The following is a 14,216-nucleotide window of genomic DNA, read 5'->3' on the forward strand; positions in this document are numbered from 1 at the left end:
CAGAAATCGGAGCATTGGCTGTTTAGAACAATCGCTTGCTAAATTGTTCACGCTCGTATCACGTTGAAAATGGCTGCCAGATTGTTTAGGAAGGGACTCGACCATCTTAAAAGTAAAGAATTTAGGGATTATTTACTCAGGTAAGATTACCCAGTCTCTAAGTTTTCATCACGTCTTCTTTGTCGTACTAAATTAATGTTTTCGTTCTTTTTCAGCACGGTAAGTTCCACCTTGTTTCAGACGTTTATATCGTACGAAATTTTGACCCTCCGGCTTAAGTGGCTTCGCAATTAAATTTGATCTTATCTGTTTGTTTTCATGCATATGTTACAGCATTTCTGGGGACCAGGTGAGTGTTGATTGTTTTACATCATGGAAGTTAAACTTATTTGTTTAATTTGCCACGAGTGTTACTTTTTGATCAGGCTCGTGGAATCGAATGTTCGGCCCCCCTCTCAAAGGTCGTTTCTCTTGTTTGAGCATGCAAATGAAAGCCGGCTTTTTTGATGGATCAAACTATACGACATTTGTTTTTTCATTTCATCCAGTCTTCGGGTGTATGCATCAATTACATCACTGCTTGATTTATTTATTTACAACGCATCAGCTTAGAGGCGGAGGCGGAGAAAATAACTGTTTTTGCCGGCTGCGTATGTTCCCGGATGAATCGCACAAATGTAAATAATGTCTGGATTGTAATTAAAATCGTAGTGTGATTTCAGAAAGAATCGTATTTCAAGTGAGTAAAAATGGCTCTTCTCTGCAATTGGTTCCACGAAATACGAACTCCACCTGCAAACCATTCGATTTCGACTGATCTTGGCCTGTGCATGTTGCAGCCTCGGCGAGATTTCCGCACAGCCCCATACTTCATTATGCATACAATTCTTAGATGAAGAAAACGATGGCAAAAACAATAAGTTGCATTTGGGATGAGGACCTGCTTTTGAACAGTATGGGGTTATACGGAAATGTATCCTTCTGGTGGCTCTCAGTTCAAAACATCAAATTGCCTATTGTTAACTCACTAACATCTTATCTCACTAACAACTTATCTAGATATTTGGTCAACCTACCGAACACCATTAACTTGGCTGTTTTTCTGGCTTCATTTACATGAGGGGAACTTAATTTTGGACCTGTAATGAAAAGGAAAACATTTTATCAAGGCCTCTACAGCCTTCTATCATCCTGTGAAGTACAGGGAAAGGCAATATTTTTTTTATCAAATGTGTGTAGGAGAAAACTGTCAATTAAGTATGAATTGCAATTGGAGAAAAAAGGATGAACTAAATGGATGACAACATCATTTAAACAATGAACTAGGTGCTTAACCAACATGAGTACCACCTCTTTGAAAACACTCTGATCTCTCAACCACCAATACTTCTATTGATTCTTGTGGACTAATTCTAGTCTCAAACTTTGTAGCAGAAGTCCACCCTATCAGTCAGTTTGAATAAGTATCTCTCTGCTGCAGTTTTTTGCAACAAAGTGAAAAGTCAATGAATGAGGTTTGGAGAGCTTGGCTTCTGTGGTTATTGAATCTTCAACCAACTGATTCACAGAGACAGGCCATATACAGAGTTAATATGTGACTAGTGTCTTGCACATTGTTGAGATCTGCAGTTGATAAAGCATCCTTTAACGAGATGATGTAGGAAACTTGAGCTTAGTCAATATCCAACTTTAAAGAGATATTTATAAAAGTATCTTGATGGCATTTTAAGAAAATTGTTCTTGATATAAAAATGTATGTATTGATTTCATTTTAGTTGCCAACTGGGGTCTGCCTTTGGCTGCCATGTCTGACATGAAGAGAGACCCAGAATATATAAGTGGAAAAATGACAACAGGTATGGCAGATTTTGTTGATGTTGTACTGGTTTCTGGCAGTACTTAATTGTGATCGAGAAATAATTTCTCCCAACAATATCAATACAATATCAAGCTGACAAGTCATGAGAATAAAGAAAAATATCAATTAGGGGATTATTAGCTGATCTGTTACCAAATTCTCAGAACTTACATGAAAAGAATTGTATGACAGATGATAAGGAGAACTACTAATGAGATCTTAGAGTGAAAGGGTTGGATACATTCTAGTTTGGTTTCCTGTTTGTAAAGCTGACACTACAGAGTATGGCAACTGTTTCTTCTTAAAAAACTTTTCTATGACTTAAGATCTTGTTGAAAAATCCATGGAAAAGTTATCACCTTTTACAGTAAATTGTGATGAAAAAAAATCCATGGAAAAGTTATCACCTTTTACAGTAAATTGTGCTTAAAGAAAAAGTCAACTTGGAGATAATCAGTGGTGATTACTGGCGTAACATAATTTAACAAAACTTGCAACTCTTTGATCTGCTTCTTTTGAATTATTGAAAATTGTTCTTGGTATCTCATGAGGCTGAGAGGAAACAAGCAAAGGGTATGGAGCATTTCCTTAGTTTGTATTCCCTGTGCCTCGCTGTTAAGTTGTTTCATTGAAAGATACCAGCCACAGAGTGTATGACTGTACAACTTTTTGGTAGTTGAAACAAGGGTTACAGTGATAATAATTGGTTGTTATGTTTCTCCTAGCACTCTGCATTTACTCCATGTTATTTATGAGGTTTGCATGGAAGGTTCACCCACGGAATATGCTCTTGTTTGCTTGCCACTTTTCAAATGAAGTCTGTCAGCTTATTCAGCTTGGAAGATTTACCAAATATAGGTAAAGCTTGTTTATCAGATGGCTTCTTCCCATCAGCTCTACAAACTTAACTACCTTAATATCTTAGATCTTGCTGTACTGATCTAAGGTGTTCAATTGAGTAGAGGGACTTAGCCTTGCTATGGAGATCTCAGGTTTTGTTTTTGGTAACTTGGATAGGACTTTATTTTTATACCAATAACACTTCAGCTACAGATATGAAGCTGAAACTTCCTACATGAACAGAACACAAAAACTGTCCATCAAACTTGTGCAGGGTAGTTACTGAGCTCACTAGAGAGGTGGCAATTATTTTTAACTTTATGTGAAGGATATTGGTGTATCTACTAATACAAGCAGGGCGTGAAATTGCGCCTAATACAGGCGCCAATGCGCCTAAATTTTTCACTTGGGCGACCAAATCCTGAAAGTTAGTTGCCAAATTGGCGACTAGAACGTTTCATCATAACCTTACCAAGAGATATAGTGAATTAAAAAGATTTGCAAAGATAAATCCGCGGCAAACTTCCTCTTTAAGTTTGTTTCCAAAACGTAGCACATGCATCTCGATCGATAACTAGACGCCATCTTGGATTTAGATAAGCCTGAACGTTGTATATCATCCATCCTAGTGTCCACTTTGTAGCACGTTACAGATCTTTTCCCAAACTTAATTTTGGAGGGTACATATGAATGTTGTGCCGCGTAGCACTGGGAACACAAATGGTGAAACAGAGAATTAACTCTGAAGTGTAAATTAAAGTGCTATTTAAACCCATGAATAACCCATTGGGCGTTAGCCCTAATAAAGGGAAACAGGGAACCACACGAGGCAAAGAAAAGAACTTTTGACCTCATGGGTTTAAATAGCACTTTAATTTACACTTCAGAGTTAATTCTCTGTTTCACCATTAATTTTGGAGGGTCTATCTAGAACGCTGACAGCGTAAAGAAAGATTTTGTTTGTCTTTGAAAATGGCGACCAACTTTTTTTGAATTGGCTACCACTTTGAAGAGTTTAGGAGCCAAGTGGCTATCAGAAAAAAAAGTTAATTTCACGCCCTGACAAGGGAGTCAAAGGTCTTGTAGAACCAGCTATGGTAGTTTGTTACTTCCCTGAGGCTGACTAGCATGTAATTTCTCCTCACAGAATTACCACTGAATCAAACTTAAAATCATGAAAATAAAGAAAATGGCAGCCAAGTATAAAAGAACTTGATTTTTGAACAAATTCTCCTTGTAAGTTTTATAGGAAGTGTCTAATGAACAGTGTGGAGAATATGAATACTGATGTTGGAGTGTAAAGGGTTAACCTAAATATCAATCATTCTTTACTTGTAGGCTGGAAGGTGGGCCACAAAAGCACCACAGTGTTGAAGTCATTCCTTCAAGCTAAACAAAGTCAATCGTTTCTTAAAGTATTTTTTCAGGGAGTTTGGTGTATCAATATTTAATTTCTTTTTAAAACATGGTGTAAATATTAATACAATAATAATACCAAGTTTTTTTAGCTTTTAATAATTTGCTTCTGCGTCAATTGCACAGAATACATTGTAGTTATTAGGCATGAAAAATGTAATCATGAAGGGTTTCAGATGTGATGTGCAACGGAGTTGCAGCAACTTAAAATAAGTTTATTTTGATTGGTTAGGGGAAATTAAATTATTGTGAAATAACATGTAAGGACCATCTACTCAGTGGGGGAAAAGAATATGGCTCTTGGTTATTACTTTAGACCAGATTATCAGTGAAACTTTGGCACTATTTTAAATTTAAACTCTTTTTGTTTCTTATTTTAGTGGAAAAGTATCTGTAATTCCTAATAAATTTTGGTGTGAATGTCTCTCAAAGGCTTAGGAGTTAGTCCAGGGAAGTGTTAAAGAGATGTTGTGTTTTATGATAAAGAGAGGGATACAATGAACTAGGTTTTAGTGTGTGACTTTTTGTGAGAAGAGAACCGTCTACAAAATGGCAGGTAACTGTTAGGCAAGTTGAATAAGGAAATTCACACCATCCAAATGAGCAGTATCCTTTAGGTATTGACGGAATCTCATTTTGCATGGCTATGTTTTGCATCAATAAAATGAAACATTTTTCGTGGAATACTTTTCTGATTGATGGCCATTTTTGAGAGGGGTCTGTGGGAATTTGTGCTACACTATGCAAAGGAAGACCTGATTTTTTCAGGCCCTCACCAGTGACGCCTTTGGTGGAGAGTTGTGATACACAAAATGTTGTGTTGCTGATTGATCTAATAAGATCACAGTTCTTTTCACATGCAAGCATGAAATTAATACATTAATACCTTATGATATTGTGGAGTTATGGTGGAGGGGGAAATGCCTCATAAAGTAACAGTGGTTGGGGTTTAATTTTTTTGATGCAGTGTTGCCAATATTGCAATATTTGACAGATTTCTCCCTTCCGAGGAATGTTAGTAAAACTCTTAAAAAGAATAACACAGAGCGTTCTCAAACTGGCGGTTGACAAACTAATGTATAGGGACGTTAACAATCTTGATCGGAGTATGGAGTTATTAGGAAACTGAGTTTCCTTTGCAAATTGGTCTGGAAATCTCATGTCATTACTCTTTCGGCCAATCAAATTTAAAACTTCCATGAATTGGTAGGTGGTCATTCACGCTGACATTCACGCTTTCTCGCTCTCGAAGCCTTTGTCCTTTATTATTGTCATGACTACTTTTTCGAATGGTGCTCTGGAAATGGTCATTAAGATCTTCAAATCAAGACCATACTCGTTTCAGTTTCAAAGCGCCGATCAAAACGAAAACTTTGACAAGAATAAAAAGGACATTGGAATCACGAGCAAGATTAAAAAGAACTTGAATTTGAACGGCATGATCTTAAAAAATGTTAAGTAAACGACTTGCATTTGCCTACCCCGCATCGTTTTTCTTGAGTGAAAATTTAACTTTACGTTTAGTCTCTGCCCCATTCATCCCACAATTGCAACACCCCAGATTTCCTCAGTCCGATGTTCTACCACAACCTATGAGAACTCGATAGCGAGGTAGGCCATGTAATTGGTTTACATATGAAAAGTGCTCTGCGAACCGCTGGGATCAGCAATGTTAAAAATGTTCTTAATTCGCCACGTTATATTTTCATACCTGAAGCAGGACTAGACTCGATTCTTGGTAGGGGACAAAACGAAAAACTTTGGTGAAGAGACTGTAAGTCTTTCTTGAGGTATAAGTGTCACTTTCTGTAACTGATCTTAAGTTTAGACAGGATATTAATCGAATGAGTTTGTTAAATTAAAACACATCACTCATCTTTCAATTTATTCAATCCTGTTACTAAATCTCGTTTATAATGTTCGATGGAAATAGACCGAAAAAGCTGGTTTTGCCAACGTAGATAGAGGGTTTTTCTGACATCCAGACACAAAATCTAGGGGATAATCAAGTCATTTAAGGCACGAATAGCAATGTCATTCTTAACCCACTTCATTTTCTCGTTGTTTCTATTTCATCCTCTAAGTTTTCCAAGATCAATGAGTCTCAAGGCCCAGAGAAGAAACGCGGTCTGCATGCTGGGACACCATGATGTCCTCAACAGCTTGTACGAAAGTCATCAACTTTGCGCCCATTTGGAACATTTAAGTAGTTTCATTTTCTCCCTCACTTACATTTTCCTCACTTCCAATTCTCCACAGATAGGCCCGCGGCAAGCGGGGCAGCGGGAATCACCTTTGCTCTTATGTTCATTCACACATTTCCCACAGTAGAGCAGATGTGTGCAAGGCATAATAACACAGTCTCGTTGTCGTTCAAAGCAGATCTGGCACAATTCCGATCCTTTAAATTGTTCTAGCTCTCTTTCTAACTGGATTATTCTTTCATTGTTTTTCATGTTGCTCTCTTCTGCGTCCTTAAACTTCTGCTCGAACTCTATTCTCAGTTTGTCGGAAACCTGCTTGCGTTGAATTTCAAAACTTTGGCGCATTTCAGAAAGACCGGGTTCAAGTTGGCAGTTTCTGTCCACCACTGCCTGAGCAGCTCTCAAAGAGCCCAGTTCACTTTTAAGGTTCAAGTTATCGTCTTTTAACTTCGTCACGCTTTCAACCAAAGAAAAGAGCTGGGATCTTATGTAACTCATCTGTGCAAGCTTTAAAACAGTTTCTCTGTCAATTTGACCGGTAGACAGCTGACCTACAAACAAAAAAAACACACAAAACCATAAATTGAGCCATGAACTTTCTTAACTGTCATCGACCAGCGTAAAATTTTTAAAACTTTAATACTAATTTTGGCGTATTAATCAGGTGATATCAAGCACAGGGAGGGGATACCAACATGGGTTCCTTATGACAACTTTCAAGTGCATGGCACTTCTCTTCTACAGATTGCTTGTTTAGTGCATGTCGTCACACAAGCTAGAGCGTCAATGACTTGTCACTTTTAATGAAACCGTCTCCTTATCCAATGATTTAGGTACTAACCTTGGCCTTGTTTGTATTCGCGGTACTCAGTGACACCGTGGGGCCAAGTGAAAAGAGTTACGCCGTTCAGTGATCCATCCTTCCACATCCCTTCCTGAATGGTCCCATTCGGTAACTTCAAGATCCCATATCCTGTCATTTTATCATACTGCCACAAACCTTCATATATAGCACCAGATACAAACGTCATCTTTCCATGACCATGCCTGGCAAACAGAAGAGTGGGCATAAAGCAACAATCTTTCTATTTTTTCATTAATCTTTGGCAGTTTGCTTTTAAGGTTAAAAATAGAAATTTTCATTGTGTTGTCGTGAGTAGCTGTTCTTAGTTCATAGAGTTTTCACCAAATAGTCACTTCTCTCTCGGCGAACACCTACCTACACGGACCGTGGGGCTTGGTGGGATTTTCAGAAAGGGGGTAGGTCTACACGCGTTTTACTAGTATTGGCTAGCATGCCAAGTTGGTTTGCTATGATTAATTGACTCGAAATACAAAGAAAAGGTTACATGCCAGCTCCTTTCCACCAGCTTCGCCTTTAGTAAGCTCGGACTCCGTTCTTACTGTTCCAGTTCTAGGTCTTGCTCAAGACAGTTTACAGTTCTGCCGCTTTTACAACTTAATCATACAACTCTGCTTTCTCGACACACCTCATGTTATTCTTCCATCCACCAATGTAAAACCCATGTTCATTGACTTCTGGGCTGTCACTTTTTAGTGGTACTGTCAGAATAAAGCCTTCCCCTTTACCGTCTCTCATACCTACAACACAAGTATCAATAACAGAGAGTTACCCCAACAAATTAGATGTATGGCGTAAGTTTCACTCAAACTTGTTCCAGTGTTCCTTACACCTTCCTCCGGCTCTTACTGTACGGTCGTTTCAATAAACAATAATATTGCTTTGACCTCAGAAAATTTTTATGTCATCAACACCAGAAATGAATGAACGATTTCGTCTTCGCTTTCGAAGTGATCCTCAGATCATGAAACAAAAACCCTTCTCAAAAATGACAGAGTTAGTGGGGGAGCTCTAATTTAAGGAGTCTGGGAGGCCTTTAATAAAGGAATCAAAGGTCTTTTTAGATATATTCGGTTGTAACGTCGAGGCGTCGTATGACTGTAGAACCTTACAATACAATTTTAATTGCCTATGGAAGCTACGTAGAAACTGCGAGCCCAAGGCGGTTACTTAATAAGAGTGTGTTGGAAAAAGGTGAGAATTCAACCGAGTCCACTGCGGCATAACATCTGTGGCAAACTCCAAGGACTACACCTAATTGTTCCCACATTTTCTCCTTATCCTTATATCACTCTACCTCAATCTAACAGTTGTCCCAAATATTTACCTCTGCACCAGTCTCCTCTGTATAAAAGTCTCCCTGTCACAGTTTTGAGGCTTCCATGTCCATGAGGAAGTTTCCGCTGACCTCTCGCCCTATTACTGACTACCTGGGAGGTTACAGGTCCATTAACCTGACATACACATCGCAGCGCATCCTTACTGGTCATTGCTTTGACTTGGAAGCTGGTAAAAGGGTTTCTTGCGTAGTGACAAAGCATTCTAGTTTTAAGCGCAATCTCCTCAAGATTGGCAGAAATGGTCTGTATGTCAAATTGTAATGATTCTGAGGAGGAAGAAACTAACACAATTAAGCATCAAATCAGTGGTTATCAATCTCAAAGGTATTTGGTGATATAGCTAACACAACAGAATAGTTTTCGGACGTTCAGTCCCGAAGGTTACCATTTCTTCCAAATAACTTGATAATCTGCCCATCAGCTGAGTCTCTGCACGAGAGGGAATATGCGAGTATGTTTTTGAGGAACATGTAACACCGACTAAATATTTCTACTCAAACTGATACCTTTTACTAGACACGTGCATTATAAACATCATTTTCCGTCTTGCACTACAATTGTTTCCCTGAAAAAACGGAATTTTAAATACTAGTGTGCATTACAATATTCTAAGAGAAAACACAGATATCAGTATTAGTCAAATAAAACTACCTGGAGATGAACTATTATTTGATAAATCAGCTGATGCATCAGTAATCATTGAGTTCAAGGTGATTAATCTTTGAAAAAAACTTCTTTGAATTTGTGCACTGCCCATCAGCCCCATTAAAGGATCCTTAAGCTCACACAATAGGTCCCTTGGATCATCATCTGGATTCTCATCAGAGCTTTCTGCATGGCTGGTCTCTGGTGTATAAGAACCAGTGTCTCTGTGGCCTTCAGATCTGAGAGCTTTCCGTCCCAGTTTGAGTAACATTAGCCTATGAAGAGAGTTTTGGATTTGCATGCACTTGATAATGCTCCAATGCAGAGAGGGCATGAGGTCTTTTCCCATTGAAACAGCTTGCTCTGATTCTTCAGATGATTGGTGAGACACTTCACTGGGAACAGCTGTTAGTTGTGTGGTGAAATAATGAGGGCTCTGTGACGGTTGCTCTTGAGCATTGTTTGTGATAGAATCTGTGGTCACTGGAAACAAATGCAAAATATCCTTAGGACAGAGCTCACAAAATATTCCCTGTGACAGATTGTTGGTAATTTAAACTTTTTGAAATTCTTGTGCTTTTTGCTGTCACTCGCATACACTAAGTTATTTTAAAGGGCGTGCAAAAAAGGAAACTAGTTTAATATATCATGATTTTATCTTGTTTACTTTACCATAAATTGTGTGAAAAAACTGAAGAAGTTACTTATTACAAAGGTTAAAGTATAAAATAAATAACACTCTTTCTTACTTGGGATTGGATTCTCCATTTCAGCACTTGAATTTGACCAAGAAGGTAAGTTATGGTCTCTTGAATAATTCAAAACTAAACCTCTTGTGGCAAATTTTTTTGACCTTTCAGGTTTTGGTCTCTTCATATGGTTATAATCCTCCAAACGCAGCTCCTAAACAGTTTACAAAGTTAGATACATAATCACCAGACAAGTTTAACCACGTTATTTCAATTAACATATTAGAGTCAAGCGGTTACCAAAAAATTGTCATACAGCCACTTTCTTCAGCTTTTAATCCAACAGAAACTGGGTTAATGGTAGCCATAGAAATTAACTGAAGAAAAGTTGATTTTCTAACTGACTTTTGTTAATTTTAAATCATCTTTCTGCATAGTTAAACCCATGCTAGTAGTCTCCTATCAGTGCCCTGCATTGGTTTTTTGTGTGAAATGAATCAATGTGTGGGACATGTTGTTCTATGTGGCACAGACAAGTGCATAAGCTTCTGAACAACAAAGATAACTTTCTATTAAAAGCAAAATCACCCCAACAAAGGTTTACTACTTACCTCCACACTTTTTCCAGAATAAAGTTCCATCATGGTTATGGTTTGAAACCTTTCCTCAAATCCTTGAAGATCAGGTGATGACAATGAAGAGGCCTAGTGTAACCATGAGTCATTTCTTAGTTAAAAATGTTTGTAAACAGTACACTGTGAATAACAGCCATAACAACAGGTCAACCATAGATTCAATATAAAAATATTATATCAATAACATTCTTAAAAGATGTATAATTTATTGATTACAGAGGAAAGCTGCTTCACAACTACCCAATCACTAAAGCCACCGCATCATTAGACCTCAATTTGTCGAAAAGGTTTGGGGTGTGCTTAAAACTTTTTGAGTCTGCTACTTACACAAAATTGTATGGGTGTTCCACAGACTGTCCATGTATTTGGATGAATTACTGAAAGGTAAAAATTCATTAACACATAAATTGTTGAAAATATAAATCCTAAAAGTTGGGTGCCACTTACAGGACTAGTGGAACTATACATAGGCTACATGCAAAGCCAGTTTTCAAGTCTTGGAGAAACCTCAATATTTTTGTCAGGCTTCATTTTTCTGGTGTTTACCTTTGAGATCAAATTTTTGACTCTTTTGGCTTAAAGCCACATTTCAACTGATATCCCTGAAATCAATATAATTTGGTCAAGCATGTTCATTATTTTCATATGAAATTCCCCCTTCCACCCATCCAAAATAGAAGAAAGACAGAGTTATGTTACACTTCTTAACCAAAGTGAATACTCAAATTAAAAATTGTTTATCTTATGTAACTACTAGCTGATGCTCCTGACATATTTCTAACCTGACTATTTGTAACATAGAATTTGTGGGTTAAAGTTAGAGGTGTAAATGGAGCAAAAAATATCAGCGAGAGGGAAGCTATTCAAAGAGGAGGATGCCAAAAAAAGCTAAGCCAAAACAAGATTCTGGCACATTAATTAATTTGGCCTTACATGGAGGTAGAGTAATACTTTGTCCTGAATACAAAAGATATTCCTGATGATCATCTTCTTCAAATACAACATTCCAACAAATAGCCAACTCTGCAGTCATTATTCAAAACAGTTGAATTATCTTTGATTTTCTGCAAAAGGAAAAAATACAACAACACAGATTTCAAATACCTCAGGGGTGTGTCATTCAGTTTGTCACTCAATAGACCTGTTCCAGAGAATAAGTCACTAAATAGGCACACTGAAGTCTGTGCAATAACCAATCTGTAGAAATTCTTCATGCTCATTGGTTTGAGAGCCATTGTCAATAAGGCTATAGATCATAAAAATGATATAACATGTAACACAACTCTTCAAGAATTGTTTCATTGATACAATACCAACAACAAGTTGTTATTTTGGGTAAGCAGTGTCACATTTGACTAAAATAAATAAATGATATCTTTGCCTGGATGGCAGTTGATTGATGGCATACTTTTTCTTCTTCCGTCAACCAAGTTATATGCACATGATTTTCCAAATACTTTACCTCATTAAGCTTGCATAAAATTTTTAATGTTATTAACCAAATTGACCACAATTTTCCACTGTCTATTTAGCAAAAAGATCCCATCTTGCCATATGATTATTCAGTTATAGGTTACATATGACGTCAAAATGTGTTTATAATTTATCAGTACTGAACAGACATGCATCATCAAGGAATATATATATTATATATATTTTTTTTTTTAAAGAAGCAAGTTTGTTAATCATTCATGGTGACATCATCTAAGCATCTTTCCTTCAACAGATCATAACAGAGGGTAAGGGTAAAGTATGTACTCAAGCCATTAAGTTGCTCCCCCCTAACCCCAGCCAGACCTTATCCCTGTTTCCTTAGCATGAAGCAACAAGAAGTATCACCACTCCCCCCTGTTATCCTGTAGCATTTCCTCATGCTGCCCCAACAATTTGCTGGTACCCATATATACAATCTGCAATGATCCCACTATGTCAGAGGAAAATATACCATTTGATACCAATCGTAAGTTGTAATTGTGGGTAAGCTGTCAAATTTTCCAAAAATAAACCAAATGTCTTTTATTCAATTGGTTGATTGTGTCAATTTTTTTAATGTAATGTTCTGTCGATTATATCAAACACACATGATTTTCCGAAAACTTAGCAAAGTAAGTTGGTATAAAAATTTCAGAGTCATGGTAAAAAACAAATCGACCACGACTCTGCAGTGCATCACTCAGCTCACTGCGATTGGTGGTTTCAATTAAGTTTTCAACATTGTTAATGTCATTTCTATCATCAATTTTACCAAAAGATTCCGTGTTTCCATACTTCTGTTCCGTAATAGATCACATACGACAACAAAAGAACAAAAAGTGGCACTCCACCGCCAGTTTATTAGCCGTCAATTCACTCGTATCAGTCTCTAAACATCTTTATTTAACCTAATGTTGTGGTTAGGGTCTCCTCGACTAAACAGCCTGAAGGAAAATGGAAGCCTCTAAAATACCAAATCAAGAACTTACCTGGATAAGCCCTTGCCAGTTTCACCTGAACGCGAATTCCGTTTCTGTTGAGTTTTTGTTCTGTTGGTCTAACCGAAAACCGAAAGTAACACCCCGTCGATATCCGGAAGCCCTTTCCGGTTTTAAGAAGAGTAGGAAACAGAAGCTCAATCAATACGACCGAAATGACTTCTGGGGTAGACACATTCGCAGCCAGTCGGTGTTTAGTCCCGTAACGCGCTACGTTCTGCTTTCAACACAAGAGGGTATGTTGTTGTAGCAGAGGCCATGCCAAGTCATCTTCAACACAGTTATATTTCTAGAAATCCCCATTTCTAACTTCATTTATTTTTTTTTCGAAAACTGCACTGTAGACTTCTACCTCCGGGATCAAGCCCCTGTTTGGCGACATGATTGGCAGAACCACAATATTCATTCATGGCCTCAAAGAGATGACAAGTTAAGATGCGCGGAAGTTCCTTTCGTAATCTCTTTACATTCTACCCATGCTCCACTTATAAACCGGAAAGTCCCAAGCTAAACAGGACACTACCGTCTCTACTTCACAGACACAGCTGAAATAAATTGATAATCTCCTTCCTTCCCGCTTCAAGTTGCCATCTTACCTATCGCACATTGATACAGCTTTAGACGCGCCAACTGTTCATTGACTATCTGTAAATTCTCATTCACCCATCATCACTGGCATAACCTCTTTCGGCTGAAAGAGATGAAAAGTGATACTTAATGTCCTGGAAAACAAAACGATAATCCCATGATCGTAATTCCTCTTCACCAAGCCGGGCATAAACAATGGCAAATTTTTAAACGTGAAAGTAAACGTTTTTATTTAATGTTTTATTATTTCGAGTTTTACACACACAGTGATCGTAGTCCTTCATCAAGGAAATGTCTTATGAGGGTGTAAAAGAGTTAAAATAGGAACCGACTTTGACCAATTTGAAATAAAAATGAATAAACCACCATCAAAGAAAGTAATTTAGTATTATCAACTGAGTCGATGACGTAAATTGGACACCGTAGAGAGTTTAAAAGCTAACGTTTTGAGCCTCAGCCCTTCGTCAGATTGATTTGAGGAACAGTGGGTTGTGTGTGGGTTTAAATGCAGAAAATGGAGCTATGCTATTGATGGGAATATGGTTACGAGAAAACAAGAAAAATTATAGGAGACCCTCCCAATCATAAACACTACTGAACTAGTAGTTGAAATAAGACCTGAAAAAAATTCATGCCCGTACGGGATTTGAACCCATGACCTCTGCGAT

The 14,216-nt window shown here is 37.6% G+C and overlaps 2 protein-coding genes across 3 annotated transcripts; one reads left to right on the top strand and one right to left on the bottom strand.

Moving 5' to 3' along the window:
• Positions 1–4,798, top strand: LOC113675407 (mitochondrial pyruvate carrier 1). Of its 2 annotated transcripts, XM_089180790.1 has the most exons (5): positions 1–140; positions 216–349; positions 1,776–1,856; positions 2,584–2,716; positions 4,037–4,798. In XM_089180790.1, exons 2-5 carry the CDS (start codon positions 319–321, stop codon positions 4,089–4,091), a joined length of 300 nt encoding a protein of 99 aa, XP_089036916.1. In that variant the 5' UTR covers positions 1–140; positions 216–318; the 3' UTR covers positions 4,092–4,798. The 2 variants fall into 2 exon arrangements, with proteins under 2 accessions (XP_089036916.1, XP_089036917.1); XM_089180791.1 differs by lacking the exon at positions 1–140 and having other exon boundaries at positions 334–677.
• A 1,188-nt stretch (positions 4,799–5,986) lies between these two features.
• On the bottom strand, positions 5,987–13,648 carry LOC113675406 (uncharacterized). The gene is made up of 10 exons (XM_089180788.1): positions 12,952–13,648; positions 11,423–11,553; positions 10,817–10,866; positions 10,466–10,558; positions 9,915–10,068; positions 9,172–9,648; positions 8,508–8,786; positions 7,809–7,920; positions 7,160–7,365; positions 5,987–6,869 (listed from the first exon to the last, which is right to left on the bottom strand). The coding sequence occupies exons 2-10, from the start codon at positions 11,520–11,522 to the stop codon at positions 6,343–6,345; spliced, it is 1,998 nt and encodes a 665-aa protein (XP_089036914.1). The 5' UTR covers positions 11,523–11,553; positions 12,952–13,648; the 3' UTR covers positions 5,987–6,342.
• Positions 13,649–14,216: the final 568 nt, after the last annotated feature.

This window comes from Pocillopora damicornis, chromosome 8 (genome assembly GCF_964200805.1).
Source record: "Pocillopora damicornis chromosome 8, jaPocDami1.2, whole genome shotgun sequence".
Lineage (NCBI taxonomy): Eukaryota > Metazoa > Cnidaria > Anthozoa > Scleractinia > Pocilloporidae > Pocillopora > Pocillopora damicornis.

Excerpts from the sequence above, each read along its gene's own strand:
- LOC113675407 (XM_089180791.1), top strand. The coding sequence starts at position 440 with ATGTTCGGCCCCCCTCTCAAAGGTCGTTTCTCTTGTTTGAGCATGCAA. Across the intron at positions 678-1,775 it reads CCCGGATGAATCGCACAAAT|TTGCCAACTGGGGTCTGCCT; the intron begins GTAAATAATGTC and ends ATTTCATTTTAG. Across the intron at positions 2,717-4,036 it reads GGAAGATTTACCAAATATAG|GCTGGAAGGTGGGCCACAAA; the intron begins GTAAAGCTTGTT and ends CTTTACTTGTAG.
- LOC113675406 (XM_089180788.1), bottom strand. The coding sequence starts at position 11,522 with ATGACTGCAGAGTTGGCTATTTGTTGGAATGTTGTATTTGAAGAAGAT. Across the intron at positions 10,559-10,816 it reads GAACACCCATACAATTTTGT|GCCTCTTCATTGTCATCACC; the intron begins GTAAGTAGCAGA and ends TGGTTACACTAG. Across the intron at positions 9,649-9,914 it reads AATGGAGAATCCAATCCCAA|TGACCACAGATTCTATCACA; the intron begins GTAAGAAAGAGT and ends ATTTGTTTCCAG.